General features: G+C 38.9%; 1 protein-coding gene across 11 annotated transcripts in view; it reads right to left on the bottom strand.

Annotated features, from left to right (window-relative positions):
- Positions 1-1,251: 1,251 nt before the first annotated feature.
- Trip12 (thyroid hormone receptor interactor 12) overlaps positions 1,252-27,903 on the bottom strand; it is a 139,475-nt gene continuing 112,823 nt past the window's right edge. For 6 of the 11 annotated variants that reach the window (XM_005395429.2, XM_005395427.2, XM_005395426.2 and 3 more), the window contains 17 exons: positions 27,722-27,873; positions 26,464-26,636; positions 26,011-26,084; positions 25,134-25,333; positions 24,400-24,527; positions 23,058-23,209; positions 22,277-22,419; positions 20,618-20,774; positions 19,244-19,342; positions 12,860-12,974; positions 12,398-12,552; positions 11,211-11,375; positions 7,390-7,554; positions 5,887-6,000; positions 3,879-3,973; positions 3,311-3,414; positions 2,103-2,634 (listed from right to left, as the gene is read on the bottom strand). In XM_005395429.2, coding sequence (XP_005395486.1) covers positions 2,438-2,634; positions 3,311-3,414; positions 3,879-3,973; positions 5,887-6,000; positions 7,390-7,554; positions 11,211-11,375; positions 12,398-12,552; positions 12,860-12,974; positions 19,244-19,342; positions 20,618-20,774; positions 22,277-22,419; positions 23,058-23,209; positions 24,400-24,527; positions 25,134-25,333; positions 26,011-26,084; positions 26,464-26,636; positions 27,722-27,873 — 2,388 coding nt within the window. In that variant the 3' untranslated portion in view covers positions 2,103-2,437. Of the gene's footprint in view, positions 2,635-3,310; positions 3,415-3,878; positions 3,974-5,886; positions 6,001-7,389; positions 7,555-11,210; positions 11,376-12,397; positions 12,553-12,859; positions 12,975-19,243; positions 19,343-20,617; positions 20,775-22,276; positions 22,420-23,057; positions 23,210-24,399; positions 24,528-25,133; positions 25,334-26,010; positions 26,085-26,463; positions 26,637-27,721; positions 27,874-27,903 lie in introns of all 11 variants that reach the window. The other 5 variants (XM_005395425.2, XM_013519821.1, XM_005395424.2 and 2 more) reach the window with 1 other exon arrangement.

The following is a 27,903-nucleotide window of genomic DNA, read 5'->3' as shown; positions in this document are numbered from 1 at the left end:
TCTGGGAGAGATAATTAACCACCTCTTGCTTCCTTTTCTAAATGCGGTACGCTTAATATGATCTTTGCATGAAGCACATTAAAGCAGTCACTGCCTAAATGACAACACAAACGCAGTATTACCTGCGACTGATTCCATCTCAGCAAGAATTGGACAAGTCACTACCCGTGTGTTTAAAGCATACTATTAAGTCAGTACTGTTCAGAGGAATACTGAGAAAATAATTTAAGGCATGTCTGGAGAAACAGCATATGGAGTTTGTCCTTTTTCCCCATGATGCGGTACTAAGGCCTCTGCCAAGAGGGAGTGCGTTAAAATTAGAAGTTATCTACTCCAGATTGAAAATAGGTTCCACATATTAAAGGAGGCATGAGCTACAGACAGAAAGATTTTAAATAGGTATCCACCGACTGTGAAACACTGAGACTCCAGGTCTGAGTCTGGACATCACACACCCTTGTTAGGTGCTGTGAATGAAGCCGAGTCTGCCCAGGCCACAACATGGGGAAAACGCATGAAGAGGTATCTGAATAGGAGACATTACTTTGTTATACACATTCAAATTTTAACAGAACTCTTGAGAACAGAGGAATAAAGTGCTATATTCACACAAAAATCCTTTGTGCTTGGTTTGTTAAGAACTGGAAACAAATTGGTTTGGCTTTTTTCTAACTTCACTTGAAGTTGCTCAGCTCCCATGCTGTCAGTGGCGGAACTGCAGAAACCCAAATCCCTTCCTGGACCTCAGAGTAAGGCTGCTCATTCATCGGCCTCTGCCGGACTGGAAGCCCACCCTGCGCAACTCTTCCCCGCCTAACGCAGGGGCACTGTCCCAGTTCACTGTCAAGAGGGGGTGCTTCCACGGGAGACCAGGCAAGTGTGAAGTGATGGCAAAACCAGTCTCCAAGTTCCTGTGCGGCAGTGAGATGGAGAACGGGTTTCTATGTCAGTTAAGACTTTGGAAGTCAGTAAAAACGATTTCTCAAAGTTTAATAGAAAAAATTGGCTCACTTATCATTTTCAAAAAGGTGACATACGAGGATCTCAAATGTATGCAACACGCTTAATTTTGAACCTTTGGAAGAAAAGAATCTCCTCCCATTTCCCCCCCCCGTTTTATATTTTTCTAATTGCTATTACAAATTGTTTAAATAGCCAAATCAGCCATGACTCGAATCATGGAGGTGCAATGATTTACTTGTACTGGAAAATAGCTACACAGTTGAACATTATGTGTACAGCAGAGAAGTATAAACAAAAAAGTGAAGCAAACTTTTATTTATTTTCAGGTAAAAACATTAACCTGATAGATTATTGCAGATCTGAGAAATCAGCACATAAAACAAATGGACAGCATTGCTTACAGATGCTTTTATCTGTGTAGAGACAAAGGCTCAACTGTTTGTCCCAGGTCAGCACTGGGCAAAGGGTAAGAACTGAGTGAAATAAAGAAAGAAAACTGAGAACAGAAATGAAAATAAAAATGAGAGAGCAAAAATTTTTTTACTCCCAACAGAATGAAAACTGCTGATCTATTTAGAAGTTTACATCAATTTAAAATGTTCTGGCCACTGAATAAATATCAGCCAGCCCAAGCTGTAGGTTGTGACCTACACAGAAGAAATGAATGACCTCTCCTTGCCTCCTCTCCAGAGGCTGTGGCAGCCGGAATTGCCATGTAAACAGTGTGTCATCTGGTAAAAAGCCAGTACTATCCTACAACTATATTAAAACTAAGCTATAAGAAAAGTCCACCTAGTTACAAAGGTGAATTATACTGACAGTGTATTTCAATTCAAGGTATTTTAAATTATATCTTAATTTGAGAGGACGTGGGAAAACAAAAACCCACAGCTCAGAAAGAAACTGAACAACTGTTTGAGTGTTGCAGACAAAAACAAACAAACAAAAAAACCCCTGTGAACTGCACAGACAAAAATGAGTCAGGGAGAGAAAATTAAAGTGAAAAGCACGTAGACTCATCTTCCAAACCACAGCTGTCAAATACATGTGAGCTTTAATTTCTGTACCTTAAGCACAAGAGTTGTCTCTGGAGGAAACAAAAGTGAAGACTTAGCTAGATGGATACACACAGCCCAGAATTAAACTGCACAGCGACATTTATTGTTTCAGCCTGGAAAAAACATCCCTTTTTAAATTTCACACAGCAAAGCAAGTTAAAAACGTCACTCATCAAATAAATGATAATTTAAACAAGAACTTGCTAAAGAAACCTCATCACAACAACGTTTTAGGGCCTGATCACTTTAAGTCCATGGGGCCATTAATGAATATCAACCAAGTGTCTCTTATAATCTGCAAGCTGTTTTTCCTACAAGAAGGCGTAACATGTTTCCTTGACTCAGGTGATACATTTAGAAAAGAAATCATGATTTTTCTTTTGCTGTAACAGGCAGACACTGATTTCTTGTTGTGATCAGGAGAGATGGAACGACTGCTGCCCTTCTCTTGCTGCTATTAATAGTTTGTCACGCATTATCTCAATGCTTGAGTAGTCCGGCAACTTAAGATAGTTCACACAAGTCATTACAGATGGTAAGAAGTCATCTGGGTTTTCCGTTGATTCAAATGTCTTCCGGACAATTGTTAAAGGTGGATTCAGGCTCCGGAAACCTGATTAACAGGAAAGGAAGCAAGACCAAGAAACTTAGTGAGTTCTCAAATGCCACCACTATCAGCAAGCATTACACTGCTCTGCTGTAGTTAGTATTCTTGTTTGCTTGCTTGGCAGCTACACTTTCAATGTATGCTCATGAAACAGAACCTGCTTTTTAATCTTACTCATCTTTAAAGAATTACTGTATAACATGGATACAACTATCTATATCTCTGGATTTTTTTTTTTTTTTGAGGCAGGGTCTTGCTATGTAATTCAGGCTGGCTTTGAACTCACTAGGTAGCCCAGGCTGGCCTTGAATTTGTATGATCCTCCTGCCTCATGAATGCTGATTACAGGTGTGTGCAGCATGCCCAGCCTCCTGATTTTTTAAAAGAGTAATAATTTGACTTAGTTGTTTTTAGAATCCATTCTCACCTATGTCAACTAACAAGTTTATTAATAAGCAAACAATGAGGATTTTATCTAAGCAGCATTACATATGCATTGGTGTTTAGGACAATCTGAATTCTCCTGCTAGTGGTCTATTAACCGACTGAAAGCTTAGGAACATTATGATACTACAATCACGCAGAGACATTTTGAGGAAATAAAGAATCTTCTACTGGCTCTAAGTGTCACACACACACCACCACAAGTAGGCTATGCGCTAGGCATCAACACTGTACATACCTCCAACAGGCAATCTTGGGCTACCAGTCACAAACTGGAGAAACAACCTCTGCTGCTCATTATCAAAACCACTAAGAATTTCAAACAAGAACTTCACAGCTCGGCTATAGCAAAAAGAAACATACCAAAATTATTTCATCGTTTTTCATAGTACTGCTTTTAATAGCATTCAATCTCTGACCTACAACCCTTGATGAGATTATCAATTTTCAGTATGGCTACGTGTGCAATTTCGATTATAACAACCTGTGAAGTCAAATTTGTTGCTGTTTGGTTTTTCGTGCTGACATACAGAAGGAATGGTGACTGCTGTAGAGTCTGGATCCAGTGATTTCTGCTTCACTACGTGGAACAATGGGTAATAGGGTTACAATGTACGATGACAGTAGTAAAGGACTAAACCTATCTTTCTCCCCCCATCATGTTTTCACAGAAATATCTGAAAAAGAAAACCTTGGGTTTTCAATTGGAGTTTTGAGAGAAATCAGGCCAACGTATCAGTAACCCAGTCTTACTGACCCTCCAAGTTCTTGACTGCCAACTACAAGCCGGCAGGCCCAGGACTCACCTGTCATGGGTATAACCGTGATCAGGCCTGCAGCACTCCATCAGTGTCTTCGCATCCCAAGTATCTGCTTTACTGCCACACAGGAGCTGATCCAGCTTTGAATGGGAAAAGGGAAGTAATTACTAAAGAAACATCTACCCAGCCAAGTGAAAATGTAGGCGAGGTGTACCAAGGGAGAGGATCATTTTCAGAACCTAAACCTGCTGCCTAGAACCTCTTCAGAGACTGCTCTCTTCCAATACATTTACACATTCCATTTCCTTTTCAGCTGCACATACATAAATCATTTGCCCACTTGAAAGGCCTGTATTCTAGAGATGCCTTTAATTTCAAATAGAACGTAAGGATGTGGTAGAATCTCAATTTTGGTCTTCCTTTCCATTACTTCAGAGGCTTCCAAATGATCACCTGCTTCCAACCAGGGAGAATTTATAAATCTTGGCTTCCAGAAACAACTGTGTATACAAGCCAAGAAATATAAACTGAGCTGGCAAGGAGCAGACTAGAAAGCTCAAGTGGGACCAGCACAAGAGTAGGGTTTTCATCTGAAGACGACAATATACAATATAACAACCATTGGTGAATTGCTACCATCTTGTCTAGTGCAACTGTATCATTTCTAATGGGTTTTGTTTTTATTTTTTATTCTTTTAAATGGTTTGATCAATCTTGCATTCTTACATCTGGTAATCTGAGCAACTTCGTTGAAGAAAACAATGTAATATAACAACCACTGTTAATTCTTACCATTTTGTTCTGAAATCCTGTATCATTTTTATTGTTTTTGCTTTGTTTTGTTTTTGTCTATGTTGTTGGGATTTTGCTATTGTTCTTTTTTATTATTATTCTCTTTAAAATAAAAAAAAATGTCTAAGCCACATGATGGTATGAGGACCAACCTAGATGATACAAAATGAGTTTTAAATGGCAAGAAATATTTGTGTCCTTAGAAAATCCAACATTAGTTTCAAATTAAACCATTTCCCCTATTTGGTTAACTGTGCATGCTTTGAGAAAATCTAACTCGGGAAAAATGAAGTTTAATATCTTAGGTAAGTGTTAGCACAGTGTCAGACAGCAGTCATGTCAGACACAGTAACCTGGATAAGGTCATGCAGCTGAGTGGTGAGGACCAGAATTCAACTCCAGGGCCACACCTGCTGATTTCAAGTCCAGGTGACACACAGTACAGAGAACACTAGGCACAACATTTCCTTCAGCAGCAAAACGAAGCGGACACTAAAATAATAGTCCAGACTAAAATGTTAAGGTGGGGACCGGGGGTGTAGCTCAGCCGCATGGAACCTGCCTGGCAAGCACAAGGACCTGAGTTCAATTCCCGGTTCCAATGAACAAAAAAACAAAGTGTACCAATAAAACGCTAAGATACGCGTTCAAAAGTCCCAGATTCAGTCGGGAATAAATACGTACTCTAATATTTTTAAAAAGCAAAATAAACCAAAACACTGCCCAAATTGGAGAAATTTAACATGTTCTAGGGCCCTTCTGCGACATCTCACTATTAGTAGTTTCTGGAGATTCTTGTATCACTTCAAGTACAGAAACCCACAGACATAAATCCAGTTTCTCCGTTCTCAGTACTCTCCGTATCATGCATTAGAGCATCTGCAACATTTCCTTAAAAAGTCAAGCGCTGACTGAGGTCAGGAAGCAGTGCTTCACGAATCCAGGAAGTTCGCGTAGAAGTACACCCTCCTCAAGGTTACTTCACAGCTAGGCTGCAGCCACACCCGCAGAGAAGCAACAGTCCCACTCTTCTTCCTGGGCAGCACGGAAGGTGCCGGCTAACAAAGAAGCTATGCTCACCCTACCACCCCTGTCCGGTCTCCTTCCCCACGCTCCGATGGGGGAAAACGGCCTTCATTGCTCAGAGAATTTCCTTGTCCTGTCTTTTCTGTTCTCTGCTCCCAACCCCAGCCCCATCTGGAACACAGAAAAATATCCCGCTAAGAGAACTGCAGGTACAGAACCAGACATAGCTACTTACTTCCTCTGGGTAGAAGTACTGAAGATGACTGAGTGGGAAAACAGATTCAAATCCATCTCTGAAAGAGTCGAACTGCCTAGAAACACCTTCGTTTAGTGCCCAGAAGATAACCAACTGCAAGAGGAAGAGGTTTTTTAAGAATTACAAGATTTCAATTCTTTTCACTATTTAGCATGTGGCAAAGTACACAGTCTTCTAGGATGGTTTTTTAAAAACATGCATGTTCTTAGGTCTCTGAACTATCTCCTACAAAATTCTATCAGAAAAAGGTCACAGAGGTCAACTTCTAATTTGAAGAGGTTTGGCCAATAAAATCCCCACAAGAGAGCATTTCATTACCTTACCAGTAAGAAGTTAACAAAAGAACTGCCCACGGAGATAAAACGTTATTGGGAATTACAGATAGCATTTCAAGACTCAAAACTGGCAATTGTTAAGGGCTTTTAATGTGAAATATTTAGTTCTAAATCCTGTCAAGGTCCAAGAACCCAAGCTTCTTGCAGTGCGCACCTTCTCTTAGAAACAGGCAAAGCCATGCGGCACCAAATGTGAAGCGGACAAGAGCCGCTCTAACTGGTGCAACGTTATCTTGTCATCAGTGGCTTTTGCTGATCTACTACGTATAGAAAGATACTCAAATAAAGTACAAGCACTGTCATAGACTACTTTTAAAGAAGTAATTTGGATGTTAACTCATAATGAAAACTACCTTCTACAAAGTACAAAACATGGATGCAGGAGAAAACAGTACTTCTAAATACTAAAGAGATTAATTTATGAATCACAGAATTGTTGAGGAACAGGAGATCTTAGCTATGATTTAATCTATCTTCTTTCATCCCTTGAACATGAAGAAACTAGAGCTAAGGTTTTCCAGAGGTTCTATGTGAAGTCCCAAAGCAGGTTAATCGAAAAGTGAGGTCAGAATGCAGATGGATACTATATTCTAATTTGAATCCAATGCTCTTTCTATCCAATGTCAGAATGAACCAAAACAAATTTTTCCCAACACTGTAATAAAAACTTGTTATGTTTTAATTTAAAATAAAATTTGTTCAATATAGTGACTTTCCTGCAATTTAGCAAACAGCATTAATAATTTGAGAGGCCTGTTACATAAGCGCATGTGTCTGCATGTATGTATGAGTTGGCAGTAGTTATGTCAAGCTAGACGATCTGAAAAAAGGACAGAAACAGTCTGGGGAGAACACAACACAAAGGAAGGCTGCTTTTCACTGACTCTATCTTAAACTAAGAAAGTGTGGTGTCACTACATCGCATTCAAACTTGATAGTTACTTTAGGCATCAAGAATATCTGGTACGTTAACATGCAGAAGCTGAGAGCAGAAAAAAGTGGCCTGATGGTGTGCCAGGCTGCAAGCCACAGTGTGTGTGGGTAGAAGTGAAGTGCTGTCTCCAGTACTTCACAGGATGCGAGAATGCAAAGGCGGAGTCCTACATTCCCGCAGCCAGCCTGACCCCAAAGTCATGCAATTACGTACTCTCAGGTACTCCTCTAAATTGTGGATAGTGACAGGGATATCCTTCCCTCCTTTCTTCAGTTCGATGTTGGGAAATCCTGGCAGTGTGAAATCCAATCCTAGATCTTCAACTGAGCAGCCATTCATAGTCAGGGTTTCTAATGCATACTGTAGACTCTCTTTGGTCTTTAAAGATAAAAAGAAAACTGTCAAGTACAAGAATTCACTCAAGGTTATACTTTTGTGCTTATAAAAATAAAAGATAACCCTAATACAGTACACGGGTTCCTTTTAGTTTATTTATCCTTTATTTTGGTCATGCTTTCTATATGAACAAGTCACTGAGCTCACCAAAGAAAGAAACACCTCAGAATCTGCTTAACAGTTGCAGAAGAGTTGGTTTTAAGAGTGAGGGCCCTATGAGACAGTAAATTCCAAGCCAATCCTGATGAGCCTAATATAAACATGCAGCAAATATTGAGTACTACAGCTGAGAAACTGTAAATATAGATACTGTGTGATCTAGTAATGGTAATTAACTTCTTTCCCCCCACAAAGCTCAGGTCTAAACAATATCCCCAAGATGCTTCACTGAACTTCCGGACTCTGAAACGAAAAGGCTTTACAACAAAGCCCTAAAGAAACCATCCCACTCTGAAGATAAATGTCAAAAAATTTTATTAACCACTTTTTAAAGGGACTAAGATTTAAAAGGCTTATGCAAAATACTGTTTCTATAGATTAATGATTAACAGCCAATATGCAAAAATAAAAACAAAGGCATTCCATACAGAAGTAAAAAGGCTTTCCAAATTGGTGATGGCTCTGTGTGTGTATCAAGTTCCTACAGTTAAGTGGTTACAGTGCAGAAAAGAAATCATTTAAATTAGGAGTTCTGGATAGTAAGTTATTTTTTAAAAGAGGAAATGGAAAGCTGCTTAGGATCCTACATAATTCAGAATACCAACGAGGTAGCAGGATACTTAACATTAAGGAAAAGTGCAGGTGGTGAGGCCTACAAACACTCCTCCTTCCCCCCAAAAGCCCATGAGTAAGCCTCCATTCCACATGTATCATTTAAGGGTCTCCAAAGGCAGGCTTTTATTTTCGTATTTTTCTCCCAACAGAAATTTTTAAAACAAAACAAAGTAAATTAACTCTGTATTTTAATATTCATCTACTAGCTCTCAAAACTATTCTCATACTTCCTGTCAAAAATCAAGGTGATCATTACCATGCTATTCAAGTCTCCTCCCCCACAGGTACTGATAAACATTTTTTAAAATGCACATTATAAAGTGTTATCATTAAGAATCTACAACATGTAATACACAGTGTGATTAAAAAGTATAATGAATGTTTAAATAGAAGACTTTAGCGTTGGGGATGTAGCTCAGCGGCACAGTGCCTACTTGGCAAGCAAGAGGCTCTGAGTTCAATTCCTGATATCAAAAAAAATAAAAAGACTTTACTACAAAAAAAGACACACTGCCATTCATCTCCTGGGATTCAAACCCACTTATTTCACTGTTCTTGCCACTTTCGGGAATAGTTCTGAAGTCCTGTTTTTATTAGTGTCTTTCATTATACTGATGAGATTGTCTTCATGTCCTGAATCAATTTCAACTTTCACCTTTCACGGTCACTATGATTTGGGGGAAGAGCTGAAAGTTGCCCAGTGCGAGGTCCATGGAGTAAGATGGATAAACCCACACTGTAGTATTTTTAAACCGCCTGCCTTTCCTACTGCATGCCGTTTGGTGGCAGCACTCACTGTATTTTTTATCACACCTGGGAGAGATACTCAGGAAAGAGTTACAAAAGCATTTCAGAAAGTGGCAAGAATAATGTGATAACTGCGTTCAAAGTGGGGGAGGGGAATATTTTCAGGAGGGATTAATAATAATTTGTTTTTTACTGTATAGTTTTCAAATTTAAACACTCACGGTATATTTTGATCATCCCGTGTACATATACAGCTTAAAAGCAATTTACTGTTAGTTTCTCAGATCTTCTATATAAAATTTAAAGCTAAGCTTTAGCACATTTTCAACCTATCTTTTCAGAATCTAAACTACCAGGTAGAATCTGAACTGCAACACTTCTGCCTCATCTATATTCTTTGTGAAACACAGAACAGGGTATTTCAGACCCCTTCTCATGACCTGGTGAAAGCTGGGCACTTTACTGACTTAATAAAGGCAAATTCTGTAGTATGGATTCCGTGCTATGCACTTTATACTTTTAAAGTGACAACCGGAGCAATAAAAGACCAAAGAACAAACATCAAAAGAAAAGTACTGAGGAGAGCTACAGCCACATGCTTGGAGAGGATACCTAACAAAACTTGTATACCACATACAAATGCAGGATGCAGGGCACACAGCCTGGGTATGAAGTGCAGCTGTCCCCTATTCTACATGTAAGACCTTAAGTAGGCTACTCAACCTATCTGCCTTTGATTTTTCATCTGTAAAACTGAGATACCAACAATGCCTAAGCCTCACAGAGCTTTTATGAGGATTAAACAAATAACATATGTGAGGCACTTTAAAATAGCGCCGTGAGTTCAACTTCTTTCTTTTCCTTTTTTATTTTTTTTGGGGGGGTATGTTATTTTCCTATGATGCTATCCTAAACAATACTACAGTAGTTTAATACTTACAAAGTTGTTAAGTGTAAACCTAAGCAGTTCTAAAAATCCTAAGCTAACAAAAGTTATATGGAGAAAATGGACTTGTGTTCTTTAAACACAAGTTTCTTTTAACATATTTTTCCATAAAAACATGGGAAATAAAATGAATTCCTTTACAAGCCATTACCCACAAATCAAAGTGCTCTAAAACTCCATCCCTCTACTGTAAATTCTTTTCTATCTCAATAAATATGATACTGTCCCTTGAGACCAAATCTCAATTTGATAACTCCTACAATTTAGAAAATCAAGCTGGGAATGGTGGCACAGGCCTGTAATCTCAGCATCTGGGAGGCAGGAGGACTGCTGCAATTCAAGGGCAGCCTGTGCTACAAGGTGAGTTCAAGCCCAACTTCAATTGCTATGAAACCCTGTCTCAAAGAGACAAAAAAAAAACAAAAAACAAAAAAACAAAATCAGAGTTTATGTAACGTAACAGTAGTCTCTGATAACTGCCAAGTCGAAGCTATTTGGGACTCTACTACTTTTTAAAAAATACAACCTTGCTTTTTTCTAATACCAGATCCAAAATCACTATTATCTCAGATTTGTCAAATGATTTTGTACCTACTGTTCGTATGTACACAAAAAGTATACAGTAATGATACAAAGCTCAAAATTATCCATGAGACATAAGGGAGAAACCTTAACATGAGTTACCAAGAAATAGTGGACCTTTAAAAATAATCTTAGGACCGAGGAGATAGCTCAGCAGCACGGTGCCTGACTGGCAAGAGTGAGGTCCTGAGTTCAATTCCCGATACCAAAAATCATCATTCTCATCTTGAGATTTAAAAAACAAATAGGTTCCTCTTAAATTTAGCCACCTTTCCTGAAGTCTGTTCTGAGAACTTTTACTGACTAAAATGCTTAAAGAACTCAGTAGGATAAAGTGTATGTATTAAAAACCGAGAGGTTTCATTTAAAAGTGTATTTTACTTAGAAAGCAAGCTGTTTATTCACTGCTGTCCCACTGTCACATTATCTGACCCACTGTGAAGCCATGTTTCAGGAAGAGTAACAGAAATATTAGACCATCTCTCAAAAATGAACCTGAATATAAAAACACTGGGTCAAAACAAACATCATATCAAAGACTCATTTTTCTAGAAGAGCTGTTGCACTAGACCACCTCCGCTATGCCTACCTGGGATTTATCCTGTTCCAGCCTTTTCTTCTGTCTAACAATGTCCTCGAGGTGACACACTGATCTGGCTACAACGGGATCGACGTCAAACAAATCATGCGAAGTCAAGGAAGTTTCCTGCCGCAACATCCACTTGTAAAAGGGGAGGCCCAGGGGCAGGTCCACCTACGAGAGAGCACGCCAAAGACTCCATCTGTCACAGTGAGTGGCTAGAACGGCTTCAAAGCTCTAACAATTCAAGAGGTCATTTAAAAGGATCGAGTGATTCTCAAGAAAGAAATAGTTTAGGAACTGTTCTTCCCATACACAAAACTGATCACCTCAATTTGGAGCCCTGATCATTGTGAAAAATTTACAATACCAATGAACCCTACTTAAACACTACAAAAGAGGTACAAAGGAATTTTCCCATGGTGGATACATATTTTCCATAACACATTTTATACAGCAACCTCTGAAACACCAAGAAGTGTTTAAAGGCATTTTACTGTATTTTAATTCAAGTAAACTCAATTTCACTATAGCCTGTATTATTTAATATTCTGAAACGCAAACCTAAAATGAAGAACTTACTATATTAAAACAGAAAAACAAAATAAATGAAATTTCTAAAATAACTGATAAACGGTGTACTCTTTAAAGTGAAAATGTAAGCTTGTGAATTTGACATCAGATGAAAATGTCTTAACATATACTGACAAAGCATCTCAAAAATGTAAGAAGAGGAAATGAAGAAAAGTCCAGAAATATTCAAACCTCCATGATACTGATTACTTGGGTTATTTTCACAAAAGCACTCTAACGGAAATTTATTGAGATTGAGCTACATGCTCAAACTTTCCTACTGAATTAAAAATGTAATGTTAAACACTTTTAAAAATATAAATAATGCTACCCATAATGTTGCCTGATTCTCTAAACCTTCGCCATTCAAGGAGTGGTCCACAGACTGGCAGCTCGGCATCTCCTGGGAGCTGCTATAAAAATGGAGTCTTAGGCGGTCAGCCAGCCTCACCCATGCCCTAGTGAATCAGAGCTGGCATTTGTAATAAAATCCTCAAGTAATTCATACGCACCTTAAAGTTTGAGAAGCAGTGCTTAAAATACAGCATTGAGTGCAGGACTAAGGTACTTTCACAGAACATTGTACACCAAAATTGTAGAAAAGCAAACAATCCTAAACTTACCAATCTGAAATCCATGATAGCCTTAGCCATTAATTTTCCTAAGAAGCGAAACTTCATCTTAACCTTTGCGATATGAGCTGGCTTAGCTGTCCTACCAAAGGGAAGCGCAAACAGGCCCTGGAGGTTTTGAATATACTTGGTCCCTTCTTGGCTTCCTGTAAAACGAGCAATTCACCAAACTTCAGATGATATTTCCAAATCAAAACAAAACAAAACCCAGTAACTAAAACATTTAAGAAATTCAGTATTCTCAAAATTGGAAAGGAGATCACCGAATGAAGTCCTCTAGAGGTGGAAGGGCCTTCCCTATTCGATAAACGAGGCAACAGAGGCTAAAAGAAATTAAGGGCAGAGAAGGGCCCTTCAACAGTAATTAAATACATTTAATGAATGAATAATACTGTAAGGATCTGTTACCTGATCTGAATAACACAAACTTATCAACTCACAAATTAAAATTACCTTTTGGGTTGCTAAGAGTTACTTCTTCACCTCTCCAGAGACCCAAGTCAGCTCTCTGTAGTTCCTGAGATACAAGTGCATAAAACTCCAGTGTAGGCCCAAGACCTGTACCAACCTACAAAAAAAAAAAGCAGAATTTCAAATTGCAGAAATTTATATTGTAGTGTTTTTTCACCTGCCAACCTTTTAGCAATACAGAGACTAACAGCAACTATTCATTACGACATGTAGAGATTATTTTCTGAAGTGTCTTAATTGGATATTCCTTCAGTCCTGGCCAACCAGAACAAGAACTAGCAACCTTTCATTATTTCCTACTCTGCATGGCCCTAGTCCTTTAATGACATGGGTCAAGCCTGCATACTGATAAAAGTACTGCTGCAGCTAAATATTGTATCTTTCCTCTTGGGAACATGGCAGGATTTGTGTATGGATCTCTTTCTTCCTTCTCTCTCTGGCAAAACTATACCAAAACCACCAACTCAAATGTCACCCCAGGAAAAGCTTCCCTCTCTGTTCCAAGCAATTTGCTTAAGACTTACATTTTAGCTACTTTACTACTGAACTGCAATCTCATTATATGCCTGCATACTTCACATGAGGGTAACTGTTTTACTCCCCTTGGGCGTCCTATTGTACTGTGCACATACCAATAGTAGCCATGGAATAGTGATCTGTTGAGTAAGAGACAAATAAGAGATGGTCTGAATCCATGCTGGTACCCACAGGGTTAGTTTAGCCTCATACAGGACATCAGTGCTTCTCCAGGCCCCATGGGGCATTAGAATCCCCAACTCTGATCAGGGCACACACAACAGGGTGGCCACAGCCTGAAGATTCTCATTTGTTAGGTCCAGTTTAGTACCTGAGCACTGGTATTTTTAAAACAAGCTCTACAGTTGAATGAAACCATGAGTCCCATGATAGAACATGCCCAGATCTTGTAAGGGCCATACCACCCTGAACATGCCCGATCTTGTAAGTTAAGCAGAGTCGGGCCTGGCTAGTACTTGGATGAGAGAACGTGCCCAGGACAGTGCCAACAAATCTTATCATTCCGCCACAGTCTAGGAAGAAATATCCTACCAGCTCAGACCATGAAGACACACAGCTAATAACGAGTTCTTATCACAGCTATCTCACCGTCATGTCATGACGGACGCATCTCACTTATAGACCACTTGTAAGCAGATGCACTATTTTACCAGTATTATTTTTTAAATGACCTACATTAGCTTAAAAGATTAGATGTAGTCCACCAAACGTTTACTTTGCCTTTCAGAACAGTGATGGGCTTAGGCCTGGCGACATCTTCTCAATTAACCCCACCTGTGAGAGGTTGGCAAATCGCATCTACATTCACCCCACAAGGAATGCTCTAATGGGAAGCTTAGCAGCTGTCTTTGGCTCTTCTCCTTCTGCCTCCTTATGATCCAAACCAGCAGTGAACACTGTACACTCTACCTTGAAAACGCATAATAAACTGGCAACCAACTATACAGCCTCCGATCTCTCTTCTCTGGTGTACTGCTGGAGCCTCCTGAATGGTCTTTGCACTGGCCTTCCCAACATCCTGCACCTGTTCTCACAGCACTGGGAGCGATCCTTCGCGAACACAAGTGGCAGCATTCCTTCACAGCCTTGAAGCTGTCTCATCTCATTCAAAGCGTAGCCCAAGCCCTCAGCACGGACTGGGTCTGACGTGCTCTCCCTCCTTTCGCCCGGTATCGGACTCCTACTACTCTACCTTTACTCTTGCCAACCTCATCCTCCAGTGGGCTGGGCAGGCTGCCACTCCGTCCTGCACCAGCTACTCTTCTCCCACACAACACTCAAATATCACCTCAGATCACCTACTCCTCCCTTTCGCTGTATTTTTCTTGACTATGCAGCTTAACATGTGTGTGCACGTGTGCACGCATGCCTGTGTACGCACGAGTATGTGTCAGCCTTCCCAATTTAAAAGAAAAGTTCTATAACGATAGGGACCTTCTATATTTATTCTCCACTGAATCCCAGGTATCGGGGATAACAGAGAAGAGAAAAGCCTGTAGTAACACACTGTATCCATCAGATGGTGCTTTAAAGCCAGTTCACGCTTCTCTTTGGCATAAAATTATTTCAGGCTAAGCAGAGTAACAAAGTGCTTCCTCTGTCAATCTCCACAGGAGACAGAAAGGCCAGGTCAACATCTGTTCAGGCAGTATGAGCCCTGCAGAAGAAACTGACCTTTCCAGGACCTTTTTTCCACCCAGTCACAACATTAAAAAGGTAGCTGGCTACTTACATCTTTTAGCTTATCAATCATTCTACCAGTATGAGGAGGAGGCTACAATGTGGAGCTGAGATGAGGACTAAGAAGTTTACAGAATTCGTCCACTTCACACAGCCACTTAAACGGGAAACCAGGCTCCAGAGTCTATGCTCCCAATCCTCCACTACCCCAAGGAGACTGGACGATTCATGGCCTTAATCCCCAAGGCTTCGCTGCCTTTCTGAGGCCAGAGACCAGCAAACCAGGAGGAATGAACCAATCATCTCAATCTTAGCTGCAAACGCTTTCGATCTAACACTTCTGATTAGGACTCTTCTGGAGCTAGTTAGAAAAATCTTAAAGGCCACTGGTTGATCTGTGAGGATGAATTTGACTCAACCTAAAGCCCCACACATCTACAAAGCTGGTTCCTGGCATTTTTCCTAAGTCAAAAGGTACGACCCATCAAGAAGATCATAAACTTCTGATTTTTGCCGCAGAGATTCAATCCTGTTCTTAATGTGAAGCCATTCTAAGATTATCTGGGTTTCATATAAGACGCTTTCAACAAAGCTATAAAGACTGAGAGAGGGAAACAAGGCATTCCTGGCCAGAGAAATATATGCTGGAGTAAAAAAGTAGACAGCACGTTTGAGTAAAGGAAGCACAGCAAGTCTGTTAGAGCAGAGATTGAGCAGTTCTACAAGTAAGAAATGTGACTCTGTACAATGTAAGGGTTATAACCTCTAAGAAACAGCCTGTCAGGATGGATTCAAAACAAACCCAAATTTCTTAGCCTGGGAGTCAAGGGTCCCACTGCATGGGCCTGGTTCACTCATCTCCCCTCCCTGCTGTGCTCACTAACACCATTCTCACCATACCTGAGCCTTCTTCTAAGCCCCATCCACTGGCAGTAAGTACTCCCTCAACCCCTACTCCCTCCTTAAAATCTAACTCAAGAGCCCCCTTCTCCACTAGGCCTCCCGACCCACAGCCCTGAGGTGGGACCCTCATCACATGGTATTTTACTTTGTTTTTTTGATACAGGATCTCGCTATGTGGCTCAGGCTGGCCTTGAACTTGTGGTGATCCTCCTGCCTCAGCCTCCTGAGTGCTGGGACTACAGGCATATGCACTGGTATATGTGCCTGAAAATTTTATTTTTGCTGATTAAATACTCTTTAGTTAACTTCAACTGTTAAATCTATAAAGTATTTAAGATGAATGAGGCACTGTCTAACTCTTCACATAAAAGAACCACTCATAACTTTGAGTTTGCGCTGTTACTACCTACATTTTATAAATATGAAAGCTGAGATGAAAAAATGGTATTGTGCAAGCTTTGAAATTTTAAGCCCACAGAAGTTCAAGGAGCCAAAATGCTCTTAAATTTTGTCCTTATAATTTGAAATTAAAAATATACAAAGAAAAGATTTACTTGAGCCTTTGGTGTTCTGTCCCACCCGCTGAAAATCATCTCAAACATAGAAAACAAATGTTAGAAAGAGAAAGTAAAATCACCTTTATTCATAGATGACATGATTGTCTACAACATGGTTCAGCAAGTTACAACTGGTGGACCAAACCATGTGTCTGGACCTCTCCCATTTGTGTAATGTTCGCAAGCTTAAGAATGACTGCTACATTTTCAGGGTACAGAAATGATATGAACTTCACCTTTCAGTGAGCACAAAGTTTAACTGGAACAGAGCAAAGCCCACTCATTTATGACCATGTGTATGTCTACAACCACTTTCAAGCTACAAAGATGGAATCAAGTACTTCTGATGGAAACTATCTATACAAGCCACAAAGCTCAAAATGTTTACTATCTGATCCCTTACAGAAAAGGTTCCTAAGCCCTAAGTCTACAATAATCCCAAATGCTCTGTTGGAACTACTAATTAAATTTATGATTGTCACAGAACACATGATCAACACAAAATGCATTTGTACTTCTGTGAACCACCAACAAATGAAAACTGAAATAAAACAAGAGTACCATTTTCAATATCATCAGAACAAAAATACTTGTGGAGAAATTTAACAAAGTATGTGCAAGAAAAGACTAAATTATGAGACAATACTGAGAAAATTTAAGACGTAAGTGGTTATCTACAGTTGCACAGTGTTGATGGGTCAGAAGACACAATACTGTAAACATAGCCCCTTCTCTCCAAATGATCAATACACAACAAAATCATGCCAAACTTTGTGTAGACACTGACAGGCTGATTCTAAAATTTACGCGGACACATGCATGAAGAAGAACCAAAACAGCTCTGAAAAAGCTGGAAGACTCCAACTATTGGATTAGGAGTTTTTCTACGAAGCCACAGTAACAAAATGGCATAGGATAACAGAAAGGAACAGAAACATCTAGAACGAGATTTAAAACTTCAGTCATTTGATTTCTAACAAGTGTCAAGGTAATCCAATAGGGGAAAGCATAGCCTTTAACAAACGATGCAGGAAAAACTAACTTTTTTAAAAGAGAAAAGACCCTCAATCCTTATTAATACCATACTTAAAAATGAGCTTTGATTAGACTAAGCACTATATTAAAAACAATACACAGGAGAAAATTTTTCAGGCCATGGTTTAGGGGGAAACTTGTTAGAATGTAAAAACACAAAAGCAAAAAAGAAAAATGGTAAACTAGATTTCATGAAAATCAAAAATGTTTGCTCTTCCAAAGACATTTTATAAGGAAAAGATAAGCAACAAACAGGAAGAAAATAACATCACACTCATAGAAGACTTTAATGCACACCAAAAAAACCTTCTTAATGACAAAAACCCAAAGAAAGCTCAGACAAAATTCTCAGTCTTCTTCAGGGATATATAAATGATCAATGTTGTTAACCACCAGGGAAATGTAAATTAAAGTCACAACAAAATGCCACTATAACCGCCTGAAAACAACTGAGATTAAAGACTGTAAGACCACAAGTATGGAAAGCAACTGAACTCACACACATTATTGGCAGGAATGTAAACTGTTATGGCATGTGTCTAGATGTCACCCCAAAGCCTGACGTGGTCATACGCAGGGCTCTTTCAGAGGTGGCTGGATCTAGAGTATGTGATGCTAGAAATAAGGGTGTGTGACTATTCACTTAGCCCACTGGTTGTTTTGGAACCTGCCCAAAGCCGGGTAGCCTAGACTGCATATAAAAGAGGCAGAAAGAAGTTGCTACTGTCACTTGCTGCTTGCCTTGCTGACTTCTGCTCTGTGATGCCCCTCTGCCATGTGCCACCCGGCCTTTGAGCCAGCCTACTGTGGTCTAACCTTTCCTCCTTTTGCTTTGCTTGTTGGGTATTTTGTCTCAGCAATGAGAAGGGTAACAAAAACATAAACCACGACAGCCACTTTGGAAAAGTTTGATATTTCTTCCAAAGTTAAAATATCTTGCCCAAATGACTTGGAAATTAAATTTGGGTGTTTATACAAGAGAACTAGAAAGTTATGTGTACACAAAGACTCAAACACAAATGTTCCTAACAGTGTTTCACAAACTATGAAAACAGTCCAAATGTGTGATCCGCTGGTAAGCATGCTATGGTACATCCATTCGACTGGATACTTACTATTCAGTAATAAAAGGAAATGGGGCATGCAGCAACACAAATGAATAATTTCACAAGCCACAAGTGAAAGAAGACAAACAAATGGCTACATACCACATGATAACACTTATGATGAGACTGCAAGAAAGGCAAAATTATAGGGGCAGAAAATAGATGACTGGTTGGTGGGGTTGAAGGAGACAAACGGACGGTTGTAAAGTGGCAGGAGAGAACTTTCAGTAGCTAAGTGTGCCATGTATCACTACATCTCTGTAAATCTGTTTTTTTTAAAGAAGCATTGCTAAAGCTATTAGATGTTTAAATATTCTTTCACTCTGTGAACTTAAAGATTACACAAACATTTTGATGCAAGAGGGAAAAAAAAAGTTGTTTCAACAATAGTTAAATCTCTGAAAAATGGAGAATTTACAACTCACTGAAAAGAAAATAGAACAGATTTCGCAAAGCCTTTGAGAATTTCATAGTACTAAGAAACTGAAATGTTATTTTATGATGAGCAAAAGTCAAAGGAAGCATCATGACTCAATTCTTATGCTCACCTCGTTCTCATACTGGATCTCTAACATGGCCCGGGAGCTGCCCAGGTCCTGCATCACAGACTCGGCTTGCTTCAACAGCTCTTCTCTGTTCACAGTACGCTACAAAGAGAGCACAGATGTGAAGAAACTACGTGTGACTTGCACTGCACTTTAATCAACAGCTGGTTTCTCCTGAAGTGCAAGATAATCAATTCCATTGTTGAAGTATTTCTTTAAACACCTACCTCACGAAAGGTTAAAAAGTAGCTGGACTGCTACAAACATCAAGAGATGGCACAGATGAGGGAAAGTTAGATCTAAGTGTAATACTAAGTTATCTTGTGCCCCTGAGAAGTTCAGAAAATTCAAAATGAAAATGAAATCATTTCTGTGGCCCTGCCAAACACGGATGCAATTCAGGACTGCAGCTACAAGACAGATATCCCTGCACTTGGATAGGTAACAGGCTCGCAGGTAAGTGAGGTGAGCTGCGGCCCCCTGGCTCAGGCCTGCCCAGGTCCTGTGAGCGCTGCTACAGACATCACTGAGATTCCTGAGGGTGAGAAAGGCCCTCCCGTCTCTGCAGCATGGAAACACCACTGCATATGGAATCCTCGCAAGGCAAATGCAGATTTTAGAAAAATGGTGGTTTCTGAGTAAAATACTGTTTTGCTTTTTCTCTTATTAAAAACTCATTCCTGCTCCATTTAATGTAAGTACAATGATTCTTATAAGGCTTTTGCAGATAAAACCTTTGGAAGAGAGACATCCTCAGCAAACAAAGAGGAAGCTGAACAGAAAAGTACTAAGTCTGTGGAATATGATGCCGGACAGAAGTGCAGGACAGGGTCGCAGATGGAAAAGCTTTAAGCACCGTGGCTCGCAGCCACGACCGTGCTGCTGTGAGAGAAGAGTAGGAGACAGCAGCACTGAGCACAGAGACTCAAAATATGAGAAGGACTTTTTTCCATCTCTTCTAGTTGGAGGGATTTGTTAAGGGGAGTGAAATGGACTTGATTAATTCTAACTACTGCATAATGGGTCAATTTTAAAAGGAACGGTATTCTAACTACTGCATAATGGGTCAATTTTAAAAGGAACGGTATAGTTTGAGCTCCTAATTTGGAAAGAAAAGGAAGTCTTAGAAAAAAAAGATTTGCTTGGTATATCAATTATGGTAACCAAAAAAAAAAAAAAAAAGATTGAAGAAATGATTTCAAATTCTAAGAGAAGATGAGAAAATACAGCTAAGAGGAGGTTAAGAATAGACACAGAACGAGAGGACTGTGGCTCAGTTGGGCCTCCAAAACCAAAAGGCATAATTAGGTATACCACCATTCTAGTTTTCCCATTATTCTGAAAACTTCAGTTTGAGTATTTTTGGGAGAGACTTACTTTTTTTCTATCCAATCTAGGCGCAACTCTGCTATCTTGAGAATCAGACTGGTTGATTTCGGGGTTGGTATCAAGTAATCTTTGCATGGCCCGGTCCCGATCAAATGCAGTTACATAAAAAAGCATTTGTCGGGTATCAAAAGGAAAGAAAAATGGGCTGAAAAAAGACATAAATTTATTATCAGGATAAGAATCAGAAGTCTTTTTAAAAAAATCAAAACCTGTATTAGAAACAATTTATAATTTAACACAGAACAGTAATTATAAAAAGAACCAGTAAGGTGGTCTAGGAGAATTAATTTTTTATTTACTTATTTATTTGAGGGGGGGATGTCTTTTTGAGACAGGGTTTCACCTTTCAGTTCGGGCTGGCCTTGAACTCACTTTGTAGCCCAGGAGCTATCCTCCTGCCTCAGGCTCTCAATGTGCTGGGATTACAGGGGTGTGCCACCACACTCAGCTAGGAAAATTAATTTTTAAGAATTTTCATAATTTGTACTAAATAAATTTTATTTAAAAATTTGTTTAGAATTTTTGTTGTGATTGAGTCTTGTTATGCTGCCTGGGCTAGCCTCAAACGCCCATGCTCAAGAGTTCCTCCTGCCTCAGCCTCCTAAGGAGATGAGACTACAGGTGCACACCCATACAACAAGCACATTAAACTAAGTGTCCAAGGCATAACTGATTAAGTAGCCTTTCTACGTAAAATCTAACTATAAATCTTACATTTCAATCAAGCCTAGCCAAGGTAATCTTCAATCTACCCCAAAGCTTTTGGAAAATGTAATGTGACAAGTAAAAGCTAAAATTTAAAATATGACCACAACTTTACCACAACCCCACCTGCCACATAGACAGTGAGGCTCTGCCATTTCGTGATTTTCCTCCCATCTCTGGCATTTTAAGTCACTCAAAACTGCTAAAATGCAGCTACTGATTTTCAAAAAACAGACATGGCAGATAAATCACACTAACATCCTACTGCTTTGCCCATGTTTTGTAGTTCTTGACAATATTGTCCACAGCATCTCCTATGAGGACCTGAATGTTTTATGGCTGTTTTGTGCAACATGGCAGCCATATGAGGATATGCTACTGCAACAGAAAATTTCAATTTCTTTCTTGTTTTGTTTTGGGTTTTTTGAGATGGTCTCTCTATGCAGTTCATGCTGGACTTGAACACTCTTTGTAGCTCAGCCTGGTCTCAAACTTGCAGCAATCCTCCTGCCTCAGCCTCCCAAATGCTGTGATTACAGGTGTGTGCCACCATGCTCGACTCAATTTCTAACTTCATTTCACTGTGTTTACTAAGTCACCTATGGTCAGTGGCCAGTGCACTTATCAACAGAGACCCAGAGCTGTTTGCTCAGACAGGTTCAGAGATTCAAGCACCTCTACCTTCGGAGTCCAATTTTATGACAGCAGAGGATGAATCTCCTCAGTCACATTTCCATTTCATGTAAAAAGACATAGTAGAACTAGCATCAACCCCCGATGAAAAACACTGTCTCCAAATTAGAGCTACACTATTAGGTAAGCTGTGATGAGAAACAACGTTAATGAACATTTCAACAGTTCCACTTAATGTTTCTGTAACAAAAAGTATGAAGAGCAAATCAACAACAACATTCATAAGGCTACCCAAAGTGATTGTCTTACCAAGTTTTTCCCAGCTCAGTAAGCCATGTTGGGATGTTTCCTGTCATGATTACTAAAGGATCTTGAAGCTGCCTATTTGCTTTTGCTGTCAACTTACTGTTAATAAATTCACTAGTTGGAATAATCTCCTTGCATGTTGCATTCTGTAAAATGTTAAAAAAAAAAAGCCTACATGTAGTAAAATATTGACCATCTCCCTCTTTCCCAAAATACACAGAGTGCCTAGATTTCAGCTATGGGTTTCCATCATGCAATACACTGGGGTGCCCCAACCCACATAATTCCCGTAACATAGTGCAAAACCCAACCCCACCCATGGCCCACAGTCACTGAGGGGAGGCTGCGGCTTCAGACATGGCCACCTCCGTAGCCCATCCCTACACCATATAAACACCAGAGGCTACATGCAACTTTTACCCAACTTTTTATTTGCTATAAATCCTAATAAAAGAACACCTTGTTAAATATACCTTAAAACCTTTAATACATCAATATTCAATTCTCAAACTATACCTTAATTTAATAAACTTATAGCTACAGAACATTTTACGAATCTGCCAAAAGAATTAATCAAAGAAATGTAGGCCAGGAAATAAAAAGTGGGGCAGAAGTTTTCATGAATACACTGAACTTAACTGGATTAGGATCCCTGAAATTAGCTCCATCACTATTTCTATTTCTAGTGTAACAGAAGATCCATCAATCTCTAAACAGAAACTGTGAGATGCTATGTCATGAACAACAGAACATTAGAACACTGTAAGTAGGGAACATTACTCACATCATACAAGTAATACCAGTATCTACTGATGGCATGTAAAACTCGTAACAGAAGGATCACATCTAATGACGGGTCTTCAAAGGTTATATTTTCAGGTGGTGTGGGAATGAGGTAAACTTCTAAAGGATTTGATACTGATGGGCACACTCCATCTAGAGGGCAAAAGACCAAAATTTAAGTCTTGATCAAAGTTACAAAGGTAAGCCATTGGAGCAAGGATTATCTTACCCCTAAAATGGTAACTGAAAACTGTTACATTTAATTCTTGTTGTCTTATGAAAACTTCAGTTTTCCCTCCAATACCCAAATAAACTTTATAAAGGAAAAATTGAATCAGGGGCATCTCTCCTTTATATCAGAAAAATTAACAAAATGGCCAGAGAAAAATAATAAACCACTTAAATTAAAACTGATAAAAGAAGTTATTTACGATTTTTCATATATAGTTTTAAAACTCAAAAATACCCACAAATTATAAATCTAGTAAAGGGAATTTGGTTATTTAGCTTAGGGATAAATAGACTTTTCTTTTCCTTAAAGATCTGTGATTCCTATGTTGTTAGATTTAAATGATGGCTTTTCCAAACACAAAAGACTGAAGAACTGAAACAGGTGCCATTTCTTTTACCAAGCAAAAGAAGGAAAATCATACCACCACTTCAAGAAAGGGCTCTTTTAAACAAAAACAACAACTTCAAAATTAAGAGCCTTTTAATACAGCAATCCTAGGTTTTACCAAAAAACTGCCACAAGCTCTTACTTCTGTGGACAAAGAAAACCAGTGTGGGAATTATGGCAATGGGAACAGTCCCATAAAACAATAATCTATCAAGTGTTATTGCCATCATATTAAGAGGCATGCCAGATTACACTAGAAGTACTTCAAAGGAAAACAAATCACTTGGAAAGTGACTGCCGTGATCTGCAATCATGTCACCTGCCATCAGTAATTCTTCTGTAGCTGTTAGATTATACAATTATATTGAATGGCCATAAAATCTTAAGGACAATTTATCAGTGACTAGCCATTGTCTTCCATCTCTTCAGTGAAATGTGCTCTACTAATAAAATATGTTCACCCTTCACAAAAATGTATTTCTTAAGGAATTAGGAATTGAGTTTTCTCCAACTTTCTTTTCAAATTTAATTTTACAGACATTTAGTTTTTCATTTTCTAGATACTGAAGTCAAGGAATTGATTAAAAGCAATCCAATGGTTTGCAGTGATTTCATTTATTTCTAAATTATGTTCCAACTTCCCTAGATATAAACTTCAAAATCCAAGAATACACGAAGACCAGTGCCAGGTGGCAATCTGCTCCCTCTTTACACATTATCTTACCATGCCACAACTCATCATGCTTTTTTGCATTTCTAGGGGAAGTTTTTGTTGGAGCTGTCTGGGCTCTTCCTCTTTTACCACCAACACAATCTTTAGTACTTTCTTCATCCTCTCTCACAGGTTTGTACCTAAAGTGGTAAGACAGTAAATTTTATATATATAGATTTTAAAATTACAAAGAAAAAATTCAAGCCACAGGCCACACACAGAATCCACAGAAGAACTCTCTGAAGTCTATACTCTTCTCTCCTTTGTTGGATTCACAGAATTACCAATAACAATGCTTCCTTTAAGAGACTATTTAGGAACGTCTTCCGAGGAGGGGTCACCTGCGAAATGGCGGCTCTGGAAGAATGGATCTTTTCTATGTGTAGCAGACACTAATAGGCACCCAATGCCTCTCAGGACTCAGAGATGCCAAGATTCTTACTACTCAAAGGAACATCACCTTATGGAGACATTTCTATCTCAACTGAAGACCTGAAATGAATCTAAGAAGGCATATGTAAACTATTACTTTCCCCACAGGTATGTCTTCTAGTTGACTGAAGAAGCTACACACATACGCATATGCACATAATTAAATAAGTGAAGTACTGTATCTTTTAGTAATTATGAAGTTATGGTACTGTCTTCTTTCAAAAGCTAGCTATACATTTAATATAAATTTTGCAATACATGATGAGCAGTTTCCAAATTCATAAAATACCAATAGAGATAATCTTCAGACTTGCCATATTGTGTGAGTCTTTGTCCAAATGCCAGCTCTCCCCAGAGGATTGCTCTCGTCGTCCGTGGATTCTCTCTCATCTTCAGCCTGTATACTGAACTGCCGCACGGCCTGATACACAGTCATGTTGTACGGCAGCAAATGTTCTCCAATGTAAAATTGCAGCCTGTGTCTGACATTGCCTGAATTTAAGAACTGTGCAGCCTGAATAAAACAAAGCAAAAATGTTTTAACTACAGACATTGGCCTTTATGTAGCAGTCCACCTCATACCCTGGAATACATCCGGAGACCCTCACGGATGCTTGAAACCGCAGGCAATACTGGGCCCTACAGGCCATGGTGTTCCTTATCTGAAGTGCTTGGGACCAGAAGTGCTGCAGATATTTTTGAATTTTGCTATCAGCATAAACATGATGAGATACTTTGGAAATGAGGTCCAAGTCTAAACAAATCTCAATTTATTATACCTTACACATAGCCTTGAAGGTAAATTTATACAATATTTTTAATGCACCTGCATTTGGACTGCTACCTCTCACATGAGGTCAAGTGTGGAATTTCCACTTAGTGGCATCAGGCTGACACTCAAAAAGTTTCAGATTCTGGAACACATCAGATTTTGGATTTTCTTTTGCCTATACATACATAACTGTGATAAAGCTTAACTTATGAATTAGGCACAGGAAGAGATCTAAAATAATACAATAATTATAGCAATATACTATAATAAAAGTTAGATGAACGTTACTTAGAATTTATGAATTCCTTATATACTATTTTTAGTACATGATGATGGGTAACTCAAATCACAAAAAGCTAAGCCTCAGAAAGAGGAAACTACTGTACCACATAACATGGTGGGAGTAGTTAGTACCTTACCAGAGACTCATCTATCTCTTCATCAGATCCATCATCATCACTGTCTTCTTCATCCTCTCGAACTCTTCCATACCCTAAATACCCAAGAAGCTTATTAAACACTTGGCAATTTTAGGTTTCAATGAAAAGCCTATATACACTAGCTACATTGGTACTTTCTTAGAAAAACAAAATACACGTTTTTACACTCTAATCCATGAAGCAAAAAGACTGGTGCAAATTCTCAAGCACAGCATATCTTTCCAGGAACATTCCAACATGAATGAGCTCTTTACACAAGCAGGCAACCCCGCTAAGCTGAGCGAATGCCTCCCTACAATGATGGGACCCAAGTTCCTACAGTCTAGGTTTCCTCAGAAAGAGCATTAAAACAGGGGAATCAGTATCATATCTTGTATTAGTGACTCCACCCCAAATACACATATGAGCACGTGGAGTGTGCATGGGAAGTACCTCTAACGACAAGGTATCTCTCAATAGCTTGTACCAAAGCCAGGGGGTCAATCTTGACAGGGCCACCCTTCCACTGCTTCACATTCGCACAGTCGGGATGTCTTTGCAACTGGCATTTTAACTGATGTGTGTTGAAAAATTTTAAAGCCTGTGATCCTCTGTTGAGAGAGAAGCTCAAGATAATTTGTGAAAAAAAAAGTTATTCTACGTTATTTTCACAACAGATATATATTAATTAAAATAAATTATGCAAACTTCATTTTCCTAAAGCAAAAGCAAGCACTTATAATGTCTACAAATGACAAAGCCAGTAAGTCATTGTTTTCTAAAAATTATGAATAAAAAATAAACCGTGAGTGTAAACACATGCATATGAAAACATTCAATCAACATTTGATCTCTCCACAAACCCACATGAGCAGGAACATCTTGTCATGGATATCTGGCTATTTCTCTGGAATACAAATTCTTCAACTATTTGAGCACACTTACTTCTGCAATACTGTACTCTACCTTTTTGTACTAAATTCCTATTAAAAACAGTCATGGTTTTATTCATACTGTTTTCAATCAAATTTTTTAAAAAATTCAACAACTCATTAGAATGTGGATTGTAAATCCAAATTATGATTATTTCTTTAGTTTTCAAATCAGAATATTCCATGAAGTCTGTAACATTCCATAATACATAACAATTAACTTTTACAATTCACTCTGCAAAGTCCTTTAAACTGCATTATAGGAAAAAAATACAAATATTTATTAATAAGGTAAAACTTCAAAATGAACACTTACTTGCTACAATTCAGTATGACAGAAAGTTATAACCACTAATGTCACATATGGAATCATTATGGAAAATAAATTATTACTCATATCTACAAAATACTTAGAAAAGCTTTATGTATACTAAGCCTACTGCCAAAGTTGGCAGGACACCTGCCGATTTGCATACTTTTAGAACCAGGCTTAAGACACATGATACACCCTTACAGACAAACTGCATTAGATTCAGCTGCGCTGAGTGGTAGAGCGCTGGCCTCACAAACATGAGGCCTCAGGTCCAATCCTTAGCATGTCCAAGCAAAAGAACAACAGAAGTTCTTTGTTCATTCTTCAGATACTCAATTTCTTCAGTTGTTACACAAGAATGTTCTTTGGGCAAACCAAGACTTTACCGTACCTCTTGCCACTTTACCTCAACAGAAGTAACCACCACATACCAGTGGCAAGGGCACAGGCAGGAGATGGTCCTTACCTGCCTCCCGTTCCGTTTCCACTAGGGAAATCATGCACTTTGACTGGAAATTGTTCCATTTGGCTGAGGCAATTGTTCATTTTGTGAACTAATGCCAACAAAGGTGCATTACCCACTGGTTCCACTCTCCCAATGGGTTCATCTCCAGGAAGCTAAAGTTATAAATAAACCGACAGGTTATG

Source organism: Chinchilla lanigera, unplaced genomic scaffold (genome assembly GCF_000276665.1).
Source record: "Chinchilla lanigera isolate Chin_1 unplaced genomic scaffold, ChiLan1.0 scaffold00052, whole genome shotgun sequence".
In the NCBI taxonomy this organism is placed as follows: domain Eukaryota; kingdom Metazoa; phylum Chordata; class Mammalia; order Rodentia; family Chinchillidae; genus Chinchilla; species Chinchilla lanigera.
Note: the sequence above shows the minus strand (reverse complement) of the source record. Positions and strands in the feature narration are given on the sequence as shown.